Source organism: Phoca vitulina, unplaced genomic scaffold (genome assembly GCF_004348235.1).
Source record: "Phoca vitulina isolate PV1807 unplaced genomic scaffold, GSC_HSeal_1.0 scaffold4, whole genome shotgun sequence".
In the NCBI taxonomy this organism is placed as follows: domain Eukaryota; kingdom Metazoa; phylum Chordata; class Mammalia; order Carnivora; family Phocidae; genus Phoca; species Phoca vitulina.
Genome location: NW_022589707.1, coordinates 22671936 through 22688093, shown reverse-complemented (window position 1 = coordinate 22688093; position 16158 = coordinate 22671936). Strand labels below are relative to the sequence as shown.

General features: G+C 42.0%; 1 protein-coding gene across 4 annotated transcripts in view; it reads right to left on the bottom strand.

Moving 5' to 3' along the window:
• Positions 1-7518, bottom strand: part of TSPAN12 (tetraspanin 12) — a 62199-nt gene extending 54681 nt beyond the window's left edge. The window contains exons 1-3 of one of the 4 annotated variants that reach the window (XM_032401703.1): positions 7422-7518; positions 7009-7177; positions 5925-6060 (exon numbers count right to left, since the gene is read on the bottom strand). In XM_032401703.1, the coding sequence (XP_032257594.1) occupies positions 5925-5990 (66 nt within the window). In that variant the 5' untranslated portion in view covers positions 5991-6060; positions 7009-7177; positions 7422-7518. Of the gene's footprint in view, positions 1-5924; positions 6061-6248; positions 6607-7008; positions 7265-7421 lie in introns of those variants that run through there. The other 3 variants (XM_032401702.1, XM_032401704.1, XM_032401705.1) reach the window with 3 other exon arrangements.
• Between the last annotated feature and the right edge of the window lie 8640 nt (positions 7519-16158).

Genomic DNA, 16158 nt, shown 5'->3' with positions numbered 1-16158 from the left:
TACTAACTTCCAACTTAAAATAAAATAATTCTTCAACTATCATTCATCGTGATTAAATGATTAGGAACACTGTGGTTATCATATGTAACTAGGCATATAACTCCTTATTACATTTTCTCCAGTATTGCAGAATATTGTTTGTAGTTCAAGAAAATGTTTAGAAAATAACACAAATATTACTTTAGAGAAATATATTTAATATAATACTTAGCAGGACATTTGCTACATTCCGTCTTGCAAAACATTTAGAAAATGCTAGCTCTCAACAAATATTTGTACATATGAAGTTTGCTGTGTTGGAGACATAGTCTGGTTTTGCTCAAATCTAATTATGTAAAAATAAGGATTGAATCAAGTTGTTTTCCAAATCAGAATTTTATGTGTGTGCACATTCCCTAAACTTGTCATGAAACGTATGCCTATAGCTTCCACCAAATAGCAAGGGCATAGTCACAAAAGAGACTTTTAAGTCCTTCAACTCTCTGCCATCCATAACATATAGTCTCATATAAGGTAACAGTGACACCAATAATTTCTATTGAAGGCTGACAGATGTTTAAAACCACCTACCTGAACTTTCCTTTTTATGTCAAATCTGGTAGCAAAGAGCAGAATGAAGAAGAGAGATGGGGAACTTAGTTACAGTTCTAACTCTACAGAGACCTTGGACAAGTAATTCAAACTTCTGGAACATCTGCTCATCCTGAAAATGAAGAATTGGACTAGGTGCTTTTAAAATTCCTTTTTGTCTTAAAAAAAAAGGATTCAAGTTGTGATTTATTGAGATATAAAGGTAAATCAATTCTTAATTATTTGGAGGCTGGCAGCCCAATGTCAGTACTGCTTGGCTCTGCAGCAGGAATGTGTCCCAAAGAATGCCCCGTGCCCTTCTCCAAAGAGTGGTCCTTATGAACCATGCGATGGCTCATCTTTGCTCAAAAGGGGCCACATTGTATAAAAAGAATGTATCAGCTTTGCCCCTGAGACTAAAGTTTATATAAAGTTTATTTTTAAAAAGTGCTAACATTTGGGGTACCTGGGTTGTGCAGTCGGCTGAGCATCCTACTCTTGATTTCAGCTCAGGTCATGATCTCAGGGTCGTGGGATCCAGCCCTGTGTCGGGGCTCCGTGCTCACTGTAGAGTCTGCTTGAGATTCTTTCTCCTTCTCCCTCTGCCCCTCCCACTCCTGCACGCACGCGTGCTCTCTGCTGTTTCATTTGCCCTGCATATATCCCAAAGTGTGAACTAGATTCCCTGTCCACTTTTTAGGTTTTCTTCTATAAGTTTCTTTTCCTAGCTCATTAGAGAAGTTTATCTCTATTGCTACTTTCTTTAGTAATGGTAGGTGAAAAGCAATGGCTCTTATAGAACTTAAAAACTAAATATGGGATATTATATTTTTAGAAAATAATAAACAAACATATTTGATAAATGTTAAGTGTTCATCAACTGCAGGAACTTCCAAAAACAACCATATTTATCCATATATGTAATAGCAGAAAATTACCATCTATGAATGGCAAGGAATCATATCATAAAGCCACAGAAGCTGTCTTTAAAATGGAGGAAAGCTTTTGTTTACTTAAATAATATGCCATTTAAACAGTAAAAGTGGGATAAATCTGAAGTAAAAACAACTCATTTCCTTGCTTCTTTGTGGCCAGAATGTGAATCATGGTTTCAAAAGAGTTCTCTGGGCGGTGTACTCACGTGCAGCGCATCCCCAGTGACTTCTCCCTTGACAAACCCACAACACCCATGAGAAACCTAGAAGGTCCAATATCTGTGTGCCAACTCCAGTTCAGCTGTACTGGGGTCATGCTTCTTCAAAACATGGGAGAGCCACTCAACACAGGGCAAATCAAGATGACTGGATCCATAGCAATGGAGAAAAAGCAGTGCATTTGTGATCTACTTGCTTCCTCTTAGGTCTATGCCTCATTATTTAAAAACATACTCAAAAAAAAAAAAAAACCACTCTGTTTAATTTTCAGCTCTCAGAACAGCAAAACAAAACTGTATAGGTCCTCAGTTAAAATTTAGTTTTCTTTTCCCTAACATCCTTTTCGGTAGAGAAAGGGAGATGGTACCAATATAGTAGAAAATAGATAGGGAAAAAAGAATTTCAAAATGCCAAGTGAGGAGTAAAAGGCTACAGCTTTTGATCCTAGAGGTTACGAGGGTAGGTTTCTCAGTCTTGCCAAACTAGAGGCAAGAACAATCCCTCTCCATACTCTGAATGTGAAGTCTATTTAAGAAGTTGGGCTTACATGCTACACTGGTTTATTCTGCTTCTGATTACAATGAGAGCTCAAAGCAAGGACTGCTTCCTTGTTCTTCAACATGTGGCACTCAGACCCCCAACATCACAGAGGAACTTTTCAGAAAAGCAGACTTCCAGGCCCAACCCCAGAGGTCCTGAATCAGAATCTGCATTCTGACAAGATGCCCAAGTGATTGGTTTGAGAAGCACTGCACTAGCGGACTTGGAATGAGGAGGTGGACAGCTAATCCCTTCCTACGGAGGGTGTCTGCCCCTTCACTGCAAGTAAATTCACCACCGTGTCCAGCAGGTCAACTTCTATCAAACCTTGGAGGAAAAAAATTTGAACCGTGAGTCCCTGTTCTGCCACTTGCTAAAGTTACTGAGCTTCTCCGAGTGACCTCTCTTTACCCCAAAAAACAAACAAACAATTTTCCAGGGCTGTTATGAGAATTAGATGCATGAGTAGTGTAAGAAAGCCCAGGAATGTGCCTGGCACAAGGTTGAAAACTACATCTGACTCAGTAAGGAAATATAGCATCTGCAAACATTGTTTTAACACTGAAAGAATAACGCTAATTCTCCCAAAGTTAGATACACATTTCATACAATTCCAACAAAAATCCCAACAGATATTTTTAATTATATAAAATAAGCTTTAAGTCCATAGGGAAAAAGAAACCCTAATGAAAACAAGAAAGGTGGGTGCTTTGAAAGCACAGAGAATATGAAAGAATATTTAAAATCCCAGAGAAAAATTCTATTAAAAACAGCATATGAAAATTTGTTTAACTATTATGTAGTAACAGTATAAATGAAATCAATGGGCAAACAATAAGGCAAACCTATATGGTAAATATGAAATATTTAATGAATATGAATTATGAAATGAAATAATACATAAGAAATATATATAGGTCTAAAGAAAATTATGCTCATGCTCAACTGCGAGGGGAGGGAAAAAAAAACAAAGCAACAGTGAAATAATATTTTAAACCTTTCCAACTGACAAAAATTAAAAGGTGCCAGTACACCAACAAGATCCAACAAATATGTGTGCACGTATAATGAGGTGTATTTATGTTCTTCTTCCTAAGGAATAGATTCCCAGGACAGGATTTCTGGGTCAAAGAAATGTAGCAGTGTTAGTGATATTAATCACAACAATAACAATTACTGCTATTACTAACACAGGGGTTCCTTTGACTAAGCAACCCACCTCCGGATAATCTACTTGAGCATCATTACTATAGTAATGAGTGGTAACCACCGCAAATACTACCATCTACTGTTACTACTACCACAGAGGGAACACTGTTATGTACAGCTGTTTCAAGCACTTTGCATGTATTAACTCGAATTCTCACAACAGCTCTAAAAAAGAGGAACTTTCATCCTTACTTCACAGACTAGGAAACTGAAGCACTATATGTGCCTGGCCTATGTAAGAACTATATAAAGATTAGCTATTTTGTTATTGTCGATATCACATATCCTCCAATGTAGCAATCTCACTCCTGTGACTAAATGAGAAAAACAATTTAACAAAAAAATATTGTGAATGTACATATAAATGTACATGAATGGGTATATGTGGATAGGTATGAGTAAATAAATATTTGTATGAAATAAAGAAAGATACAGAGGGATCCACACGCGGCGGTTAGCGTGGATTATTTTGTTGGAGGTGAAGTTGGCAGAAGAAGAGGGCTGGAGAAAGGGGAAATGGATCTTAATAATGTCAGAACATGCACACAGAAAGTGAGAAAGTTGAAGGACAGGATAACAACAAAGACAGAACATTTTACATTCTTTGGGGATAGAACAAGCCCTGGAGGAATTCAAGGAATAAGTTTTTATAAGCAAATTCATTACTCAGCAGAGCAATATTTTTGTTAAATGACTGGGGTTCCCCCCACCCCCACATAATACAGGTTATTAAGAAAATCCAAATCAGTATTCTTTGGGCAGCATCAGCAAAAATCCTAGTAATTCCAAGATTGAGAACTCCATAATTATCCATGTAAAGGCATTATTTAGGAGCAAGAAAACTGAGTGGGGCTACTGATCCTGTCACCATTGGGCCATTTAACCTCTGGCCAGTCACTAACCTACACTTAGTTTTCTCATTCACAAAGTAAGGAAGTTCAACAGGTCATAAATCCCCTTTTAGCTGTAAAAATGTGATGATTCTAGAATTAAAAAGCATAAAGTAGGAGAGTGAAAAACTAGTAAATATAAGTGATATTTTACATTAAAAAAAAACAAAGTTCAGGGGCGCCTGGGTGGCTCAGTTGTTAGGCATCTGCCTTCGGCACAGGTCGTGATCCCGGGGTCCTGGGATCGAGCCCCACATGGGGCTCCCTGCTCCGTGGGAAGCCTGCTCCCCCTTTCCCACTCCCCCTGCTTGTGTTCCCTCTCTCGCTGTGTCTCTCTGTCAAATAAATAAATAAAATCTTTAAAAAAAAAAAAGTTCAAAATCTTAACCTTATAGCTAAGCAGGTAATTTAATGACCCATTGAAAAAGGTACATATTTAGAATTAAAAACTGCAATAAGATCACTTAGTGATTTTACATTTCCAAGTAGTGAATTTAACTATTTGATGCTTTTTAATTTTCACGTAGAGAAAAAAATGCTGCCAGTTTAGGTATCTTTCAGATTACTCACTGAAGTAAGTCTTAATTTGTCACTTTAAAATGCAGCCACCCATAGGGACTAGTTCAAACCAAAATGTCATCCTCTAGAGAACACATGTACCTCTTATGAAAAGAGGCTGGCAAATGGCAGCCAGTCAGCCAGATAAGTAAATCACACATGAAAATTCTAATAGAAAATGATGAATATAATTATTAATAGAACACAAAATTGGCAAAAACGATCCACTTAAGCATGACAGCTTCTCCAAGCAACAAAGTTTTAATTTTTATATTTTCCTCATAAGTTTTATAAATAATAACGTGATTATTAATAACACTTAATGAAAATTTATGCCTGGGTGCAAAAGCATAGAAAGTCACTAGGTCATACAGCATAAAGATTTCCATGAGCTTGTTAAATTTTATGTATTTTATTTCCTTAAATGGTTATGGGATTTTCCAAAAGCATACACAAAATTCCTTAAAACTTTGCCAACTTAGAAATAGTTACATGAAAACCACCTTTTCAGGCTGCATGGAATCTCCTAGAAAAATTTACCCAGTCTTTTGATAGGATATCTGTGGATGAATTCCTACAAAAACAGAGTAAGACTGCTTGCCCCAACCAGATTTTATAGGCTAGTATGAGGTAAGGAAACAATTTATGGCTTGGACAGTTATCTGAAATTCCTGAAAACAAGCAGTTCCCTAAGTAGTATGTCATAATTTTCTTATCTACAAGCACAAGCACGTGCATTTATTTATATCCCTAGATTAACTTCAAGTCTAATTTTACTGCCACCAGGATCCAGGCGTCGATTTCTTTTTTTCGAATTACGAATGGCACTTGAGCTAGATCAAAGGCATTTTAAGGTCAAAACTTACTTCTCTGAAAAGTAGAGGGTGAGATCCTGTGTAATTTATTAATGCTTAGCCATGCCCTTCGGCGCATTAAGTGGTGGCTGTAGGAAACCGAGTCCAGCCGTCCCCACCTGTTGGTGCAGTGGAACCGTTCGACTTACCCAAAAGAGCATATTGAGGGCGTAGAGAAGGCAGCGCAGGCACTTCACGGAATCTTCTCTGGCCATTGTGAGCCCCGAAAGGGAAAAGCCCCATCCTTTCACCACATCCTACTTCCACCGGCAAAGTAGCAGCGATCTGCAGGGGCAGGGAGAACAGGGGACTTATCACCGCGCTCCACACCCCCAGCCCATCCCTCCCCTGCCGGCCCTCCGCTGGGTCCCGAGTCTGGTCCGAAGCCTAGGTCATTGGAGACATCGCTTCCTCGAAGATCAGGTCTTAAAGTTGTAATTGTAACCTAAACTCCCCTAAAGTTCCAGACCCACTTCAGATAACACCTGCTGAGAAGAGAAAAGATTGACTCCCGGATGAATGAAGGCACACAGTAAACTCCCGTTCTCTGGGGACCCGCGGCGGTGTCCTCTGCATTCTGATGAGGCGCTCTTTAAAACCTCCCTCAGTCCACGCCCCTCCTCGGGGACAGCTCAGCTCGGAACTGTCCCGAAGGTTGGAAACCACACTACCCCCGGGAGACGTCAGAGGCGCCGCCGGCGAGTCCGTGCCTGCAAGTGTCCCTCTCATGAGGACAGCTCCTGGGCCCCCCAGCTCCGCACCCCCCACCCCATCCGCAGTTCGAGTGTGAACACCGGGCACTGGGGGGCGCGGCGCTGAGCTGGGATTCCGCCCGGCGACTAGGGTTTCTTTGGGAGAACGTGAGAAATGGTGCTTCGGCCCGGAATGATGGATTAGCCCGGGGCGGGGGCGGGAGGGGCGCAGGGGAATTAGGGCCGGTGCAGCTGTGCAGACGCCGGGTTAGTCACTCACGTCCCCCTCCCCCGGCCCCGGCCGCTGCCGCGACCCCGCGCTCCCGGCCGCCGGAGCAGCACAAAGCCGAGCGCGGTCCCCCGCCCCGCCACCGCGTCCGCGTCCGCGTCCGCGCGCCCCCGGCAGGGCGCGGGGGGAAGCGCCGGCGGCGGGGAGCCCCACCGCCAGCCTCTAAGTAGTTGAGCACACAGCGCCGAGGACAGCCGCCGGCGGGCTGGCGGGACAGCCGGCTGGAAAGACGGGAGACGTGCGGCCACTCACCGTCGGCGCTGGGCTCCGTGCCCCACTCCCGCCGGGGGACGGTCGGGGACGCACTGCGGGGGCTCATCAGGGCAGGGACGCTCCTCCCGGAGAGCCGAAGGGCTGCATTGGCTCAAGCAGGAGACGCTTCCTTCTCTTCCTCTCCCCCCGCCGCCGCCGTCGCCGCCTCCTGGGAAAAAGAAAAAAAAAAAAAAGAGTCCTGGGCAGCAGTTGCTGGAAAGTCTCTGTTAAGCCACCTCCCAGCGCCGCTGTCCCTCCCAAGTCCTCGCCAAGTCCGGACGAGGCAGCGGCGGCAGCCAGGGCCAGCTGCACAAACTCTCAGCGCATGCTCCGGCCTCTGGCTGCCCGGGTTGGATCCGAGTGGGTGTTTCTTCTCGCTTCACCCGGCGTGAGCCCCCGAAGGGGCGCCTCACCTCTACAAGACACGGTCCAGAAAGAGAGAAAGCCTATGGACTTCGGGAAGGTCCGCGCAGTAAATCCCTTTAAAATGGTGGTATCCGAGGAGCGGAGGCTGGGTTATAACCATAGGGAAACAGGCTTTTATTATATGAAAATATTTGTGTTTGAGAAGGGGGGGGAGGTGAAGGAGTGGCCCAACCCAATTCCTGCAATGAGAAACTAGTTTTCACAACCTTTCTGGAACCACCTCCTGTGATTTGTCACTAACATGGTGCCCTATGATCCTTCTTATTGCTTTGTTATCCTCCTGGTTTCAAAAAACAAAAATAAAAACAGTTCTTTCCCACTTCCATGGTGCACTGATAGAATTTATGTAAACACCAGAGTAAACGTGTCCTGGTCTGATATCCAGAATAGAAAGAAAGAACATTTTTTTTTTAAACTCTTTCATAAGTAACCCAAAGTTTCCAAAATTTTCTCCCAATAAGGTTGTCTGAGTTTTAATTGGATGACTTAACTTGAATTGTGTACAGAGTAATGGGTCTTTGAATTTGTTTTTAAACTAGAAATTCAGGAAGTATTAAAGTAATAATAGGAGGCTATCCTTCCAAAAATACCTTCCCTTTTGGAAGTAAGAAGTTTCACACTTTAAAAAATCACTCAATCATAGTCCCCATATAAAATTGTGATGTTCAATGCCTCATGATAGTCCACATTTGGGTAGAGGTAAAATCAAGACCAAAAGATAACCTGAGAGTTCTGGGTTAAGGTTAGGAAAAATCTTGGTAAACAAGTGACTAAGCTGAATGTAAGGCAGCAAGCCCAGAAGAACACAAAGGTAGACATCCACACAAAAGACCAAGAAAAACCTGCAGTGACCCATCAGATGACTCTAACTCTGGCAGTAAAGGATCTTCTGGAATCATGGAGAAGAGTAAAGAAACCCGTCTTTTATCCTCTCTCCGTTTGTGCTCAAATGAGGCTGTACCCCAGCTCTCAGCAGAGGACTGCTGAGAAACCTGCCATCTGAACACTCTTGGTACCACATGTTCCGCTATGAGGTAGAACCATCCCCATTTGAGGAGAGTCTATGACTGCCATTAAAACTGACCAAAAGAGTGCAAAGAATCCCCATGTCACTGAACAGAGATCCTCCTCTACTTTGAGAAAGCAGTGAAGTTGCCTTTTCATAATTCATAAACTTTAATAATACATTTTATTTATTTATGTGAGAGAGAGAGAGTGAGTGACTAGGGAGACGGGCAAAGGGAGAAGGAGAGAATCTCAAGCAGACGAGGCGCTGAGCTTGGAGTTCGATCTCATGACCTTGAGATTGTGACCCAAGCCGAAATCAAGAGTTGGTTGCTCAGCCAACTGAGCCACCAGGTGCTCCATAATTCATAAACTTTTAAGGGCCCTAGAATAATAAAATTTTGAAGGACAGTGCTTTAGAAATACGTATATCCCACCTCCCTTTAATAAATAAGAAATATGGAGCCAAGAGAAAGAAGGTAAAGAAGTTGCTCAATGTTACATCTCTGGTTAAATCAGATTCTAAACTAAAATTCAGAATCCTAAATCTCTAGTATGCTAGTGCAGTGATTCTCAAAGGTTCTGTACATTCGAATCACTTGGAGAGCTTTGAAGAAATCCTAATACTTAAGCCATACCCCACACCAATTAAATCAGAATCTCTGCAGATGTGGCCTAGGCATCTAGATTTTTCCAAGTTCCCAAGTCAATTTTGCTCTGCAGTGAAGTTTGGAAACCATTGCAACTAGTGCTTTACAGATGCCAGGAAAACCAGCCAAGGAGTCTCCTCAGACTTAGCTGGATCAAATCCCTCCCCTGTGAGCTGATAAATTGGGATTAATATCCCCATTTTACAAGTTCCGAAGAACAGAGCTGCTATAATATTCCTGATAAATGGTCATCAGAGTCTGTGTCAACACTTCCGTAGAGGAGTCCTCAGCACATGGGAGGCATGGCTGGGCCTCCAGTACTGGGCACTTCTGATTGTTCAAACCTGACCACGCCTCTTCCGCTTATCTTCTCCCCTTCAACTCCAGCTCTGCCTCTTGGAGTCCACAGCCTGAGCAGTCCTCCCATCTGACAGCCCTTCCACTCCTTAAGGGCAGCTGACGTTCCCTCCTTCTCCATTTCTTTTCTTCACTAGTATTATAGGAACACGGGAAGACTCTCTGTGAGAAAAACTTCTTTTGTGCACAAAAGGAAGCTAGAAAAAATAGGGGCATGACTAATTTGAATATAGAGTAACACATTAAAAAGATTGTATCGTCTGTGGGTTGCCCATGAGGTAGGAACCCAGCTCCGTGGTCATGTCCGCTTTGTTATGTTCCTTTTGAGTGTATGGCACTCCTGGAGGATCTCTATCCTCCAGGAAAAGGAAAAACCATTCTTTTCGGTTTAGGATTACTAACAGCTACTGTTTATGAGCAATCTCATATGTGCCAATCCCAGAGTTAGGAGTAAAACTCAGCTATGCAAATACATACGTACATAAACGAAAAATGAAAAAGAGTAAAACTCAGCTATGCAGTAAGGTGATACACGGTTCTCACCCCACAAACAACTCATTTGTCCACATCGATTGCACTCACTCTGCTCAAGTTGTGCAGAGGGAAGGAGCAGCATAAGGACTTGGTTGGAAGGATGAACTTCTATGGCTTCTTAGTATAAGATTCTTACAAGGGCACCTCAGAGAGCTCTTTATAATCAATACAAGAAAGAGACTTAATATGTTTTAAGTAATATGTGCCTGACATAGATGGTGCTTCTCAAAATGTATCTTATTAATTCCTCATAACTACATAGTGAGATGCTGAGACTCAGATGGTTGATTTTTCCAGCCGCATACAGGAAGTAAGTAAAGAAACTGAGATTTTAGGATCTGTCTGACTCTTTCTACAGGTAATCTGCATTACAATAATATTTCAAATTGGGGTAAGGATTCATTGACAAGTCTCATGAAGAGAAAGATTTTAGACATTTTTACTAGTTCTTAAGAATATGATGCTGAATTCCATAAATACGTATACTCAAACTATAATTGGTAACTCTACTTTCACCTTTTACCTCTGAAAGAGTGTATCCAATTGGACCTGAGAAAAACCTGTCATTACTGAATTAGGTAAATTCAGTATTAGGTAAATTGCTCTCAACTACAAGCCTAATGTTGGCAAATAAAATACAAGGTGGCCAGTTAGACTAGAATTTCAGAGAAACAACAAATAATGTTTTGGTATAAGGATGTCCCAAATATTGCATGGGACAAATACCCGCATTGAGCATCCATCTACTAAAAAACTATTCACTGTTTATCTGAAATTCAAATTTAGCTGTGCATCCTACATTTTTATTTATTTGCTAACTCTGACAGCCCTAAGCAAACTAGAAAATTCAGCTGAAAGTGCCATAGCAGTAAGGATATAAGTAAATATATTATTTCACATAACAGTAAGTCCAAAAAGAGCAACTCATCCACTCGACAGTGACATCAAGGAATGCGTTCTTTCTCTACCTTACTCTTCTGATGTGCACAAGGTATAAGCTAGTGTCCTTGGGCTTCCTCTTCTCATGATTGCAAGATGGCAGTGCAAATCCAGGCATTATATTGAGTTACTACTTCTTCTAGAGGAGGAGGAATTATTCCCTTCTATGGGTCTCTCTTAGGATCAAGGAAACCCCTCCCAGAAGTTTTGTAGCAGGTCATCCCTTGTGATTCACTAGCTAGAGCCCCATCTCATGCTCACGTATGCATCAATTATTGGCAAAGCCTGCTGTGACTGATTTAAAACAATCAGAATGCATTCCGTGTGTCTTGGGTAACACTTCTCTGAAGCACATGGCCAAACAGAGGAGGATAGATAACTGAACAGAGGCAGAATTCTGGTTGAACTTCAGAGTGGAGAAAAGAATGGATGCTACCATCTTCTTTCCTGTTCACTGCTAAAACATCCCAGCTCTCAGCCAACTATTTCTTGGCAGTACTCAGCAAAGGCCCTTAGTTACTGAGAGAACCACTGAAGCAGGAACCTACTGGCAACAGCAAAAGATCCTAAGAGAACCCCATCACATCATTTCCATCTCATTACATAAGCTTACATCTCGCACCCGTATTTCCCTTTGTACACTATACTATTGATTAAAGGATTGCCTAAATCAGCATCGTCATAAAAGCCCTTGGAAGACTTTCCTCTTGAAGTTTATCCAAACTCAGCATCAGTACGAAGTTCAGAGATTTGGACTAATTTCACCAGTTGACATTGGTACAAATAATCCAGTCTTATTCGATAAATATTTATTGAATTGTTACTACAAACTCAGAATTGTGGTAGGAGATACCAAAAGTTCTAACATAATTTTGACTCTCAAAGAATTTATAACTTCATTAGCATACTTCTCTTCAGAAGGCAAAATTTATAGAATGTAAGAACTCGTTCCCTTTGTAAGAAGTCTTAATTTACAGTTCTTTGAAACAAACTCTACGGGTTCCATTTACAAACAGCTGCTAAAGCCTACCTTCCTGACAAAGATCCCTCAGGAATTATTCCATTATCCCACTACATCAGCTTCTTGTCATGCCCATGATGTAACAACTAGGACGAAGATAGTGACCATGAATATTAGACATTTGTCTTCATCTGCTGTCCCTTCCAATCCACTGGCTGTGCTTTAAAGCTTTCGGGTTTCTCCAAAAGTGCATTAACAAAACATTTATTTATTTACACTAGATTAAAATATTTAATTTTAGAAACTATTTTCAGTCAGCTAATGGAAACTCATTAATGTCCTCATCCTACCATGTACCAAACCAACCATTTTATGTGACAAAAGCAATTGTGATTTTGTGGTGATAATTCAGCTTTTATAAAAGTTTTACCATTGAAACTCGCACTTCTTATTCCTATGTTATTATTTGTATGTATGTGTATTACCTATAACCGTATGTGGCAAACTAGAGATGTAGTAAATTTTCATTTCATATTTCACAATATGAATGAATAAATGACCAATGAATAAGAAAAAAAGCTAGTGTCTCTGCTTTCTTTGATGATGATCCATTTTGTTCTTTGTGAAGAATTAACAATGGCCATTATGTTTTACTGTATTTGCATCGTCAGTATTCTTTCTTAGAAAGCAGTATTAAATGATTAGTATTCATGGTAATAAAGGAAGAGATACCATGTCAGGGACATAAAACATCCATATATAACATATACAATTAGTTTTAAAAACTTACAAACATTTCTATCAGTTTAATGCTTTTCTTAGCTTTATCATCACTGTAACTGACTAGAAAAAAGACTTGGAAGGTAATATGTTTGATTTAGAAAATTTACACATATGCTCTCAAATAACTAGTAGGAATGAAATCATATGTTTTTTGCTGTGAGTTGCATACTGATGGTGTTTTGTGAGCCCCTTTTGCATTAGCACTGGGTCACAGAGAAGAATCTCTCCGAGCCTGCCAATGTGGAGATGAGTTGGTTCTCTCTTCGGGGAAGGTGGCCTATAATGTAGCAACAGCTAACGTGGGCTGCAAGGCTGACCATATGTTAACTCAATTAACTAGGTCCCAACAGCCATTCCTCGGATCCGACGTAAAAACTGAGCCTGTGGCAGCCAAAACCTTACTTTACTTAGGTGTACTGTGTTTCTTGATCTTTTCTTTCTTTTACTGTTCCCAACTTGCACGTATACTGAGAGCATTATAAATCACGTCCCCTCTTCCCTCCTTTCCACAACCTCCCTCTTCGGGCTAGTGTTGCCAACTCTCCCATGAACTCATCACGTTTGCTACACATGCAGAGTTTCACAAACGTGCCTCCTTCAGCTATGGGAGTGGGCAGGGATGGCCAGAACCTGGAAACTAGACCAATCAATTAGGGTGTGACTGGAACTTGAGTGAAGACCCATCAAAAGGCGATGTAAATTCAGGCCGCCGAGCGGAACTAAGAATGAGGGGAATGTGTTGGCACGCGGGGGGTGGAAATCTAGCAGGAAGACAGATGGCAGCATCGGAGAGGCCCAGCCAATGGCAACAGGCAGGCGCCCTGGCAGACAAACAGAAGTCAGGGGCACAGGAGTTGGGCAGCAGAAAACAGGAAAAGGTTCACGAAGTCAAGGAACACTGCTCTCCCTCCGTGTCAAGGTGATTCAGTCCTTCTCTGCCAAGACGCAGTCGGGGAGGCTGGTCCCGGCCAATGAATGCAGGTCCTTAGAAAAGCAGGATTCAAGAACAAGAACCACGGTCCTGGAGAAATTCCTCTAGTCCTTAGTTTAAAGAGTTACAATATTTTTTTTTTTAAAGATTTTATTTATTTGCGAGAGAGAATGAGAGACAGAGAGCACGAGAGGGAGGAGGGTCAGAGGGAGAAGCAGACTCCCTGCTGAGCAGAGAGCCCGATGCGGGACTCGATCCTGGGACTCCAGGATCATGACCTGAGCCGAAGGCAGTCGCTTAATGGACTGAGCCACCCAGGCGCCCTAAAGAGTTACAATATTAAGATTAGAAAAGTTTGTGGTGTCCAGATTCAGAGAGATCCTAAATTCCGGGTAGAGGAGTTTGCACCTCATTCAGAATCAGGGACAGACACAAAAGGGTTTGACAGGAGCAGAAGAATAATGGAAGAAATCTACAACAGGTGTTTGGAAGTCAGACCTGGGTTTGAGGGCTGGCTTCACCAACTTGCTAGTAAGGTGATAAGGAGCAAATGACCTTCTCTCCACAAGCCTCGGTTTCCTTATCTGTATACTTTCTTCTTAAAGTGGTCATGAGTATTACGTAAGGTGTGAGGGGCCTAATTTTAGCCGGGGTCACCCTGTCCTTTGAGGTTTAAATAGAATAGATTGAGCCTCTTTCCCGCAAGCAGTGGGCAAAGTCGTTTTGTTCTCCCCTTACAATCCCTCTGGGTATTATTTGGATGAAAAATAAGGGGAAACGCTTCCCCTCGAGTTCTGAATCAGTTTATGGATCACCTTGTCATACCACACAGGCTATTCTTTTCTCTGAAGGGTGACAGCCCTCAAGAAAACATTCCTTCCCTCTCAAAGTTTGGCCAGCACAAGCCAACATTTGTAGCTGCCTTTGACTGAAATCTCAGAGACCCTGAGGGATTTCTGTAGCAGCACCACATACAACTCAAAAATGAGTATTAGTGGGGCGCCTGGGTGGCTCAGTGGTTAAGCGTCTGCCTTCGGCTCAGGTCATGATCCCAGGGTCCTGGGATCGAGCCCCGCATCAGGCTCTCTGCTCAGCAGGAAGCCTGCTTCTCCCTCTCCCACTCCCGCTGCTTGTGTTCCCTCTCTCACTGTGTCTTTCTCTGTCAAATAAATAAATAAAATCTTTAAAAAAAAATGAGTATTAGAAATTCTCTGGCCACTCTGGCATTAATTTCTTTCCGGTTGCCTTTCTCTGAAGTTTCTATGTTGACTGACCCTCCTCTTATCACTGCTTATACTCCAACGTCAAATTCCTGGTGACTTCTCATGCAGACGATGTAGCTATCTATTCTGTTTTATGGCCGACTTTGAAACTATGCCCCAGAGGTCTCAGCTTTCACACAGTTCTCTCCCTAAGCGATATTCTGGTGCAAGGCAAGTGTGAAGAGATCCATGGATCTAATGAAGAGTCTAGACTATAGACAGCTAGTTTTCAGAAGAGAACCTGGGCTTAAGACAGCTTGGGGGGGAGGGTCATTCTGGGATTGAAACAAAGAGCAAACACTGACCTCAGAAACTATTCCTTTCAAGAAGCTGCATTTCGATTTGATGACTTTGTAGAGGAATAGATGCCCAGGGCATTGTTGAAAACAATACCAGAACTGGCAGGCAGTTAGTGGAATTGACCAGCTGGCTGCAGGGAGGGGAAGAGTAGATGAGAGCCCGACCAGGACCACGGTCACCCCAGGGTGGCTGCAGTAACCCCCCCCCCCACTGTGCCTGGTGAGGAGCAACATCAGAGGCTACCACCAAGAAGGGGGGAAACACACTCCACTAAAATAATCCAGCCAATCGCTAAACAAATAAACAAGCAAATAATAATAACAAGCCCCAAAGTGGGAGGAAGCGGCCAGTACCTAGAGTTGCTACAATAGATTATCTAAAATGTCTGGTTTTCAACAAAAAAAAAAAAAAAAAAATTGAGGCCTGAAAAGAAACAGGAAGTATGACTCATCCACCAGAAAAAAAGCAGACGACAGAAACTGCCTGTGACAGTGACCTGATGTCGGATCTAACAGAAAAAGATTTCAAAGTCGCCATTATAACTATGTTCCCAGCACAGGAGGAAGTACGGCTGAAGAAGGAAAGGAAGGTGTGATGGCAGTCACAGCACACAGAGAACGTCAGTAAAAAGAAGTCAGTTATAAAAAAAATAACCAAATGTTGCTGTGTGTTCTACACCCAATAGTACACTTCATAAGAACATTTTATATAAGCAACTATGTGTGTGTATGTGTGTGCGTGGGTGTATTTATATATATATATATATATATATATATATCAATACATTATATATAGTTATTTCTGTGTGTGAATTGTGTTGTTAGGCTCAGAACACATAGAAATATCATATAATTGTAGTACACTTGCCAATAACAGCACAAAGGAGGTGGGTAGGAGCAAAGCTGTAATGGGTTTAGGAAATGACTGACGGTAGGTGATAAAGCAATAATTATATAAGATAAGAAAAGAAAGAAAGAAGAAGGAAGGAAGGAAGGGAAGAAG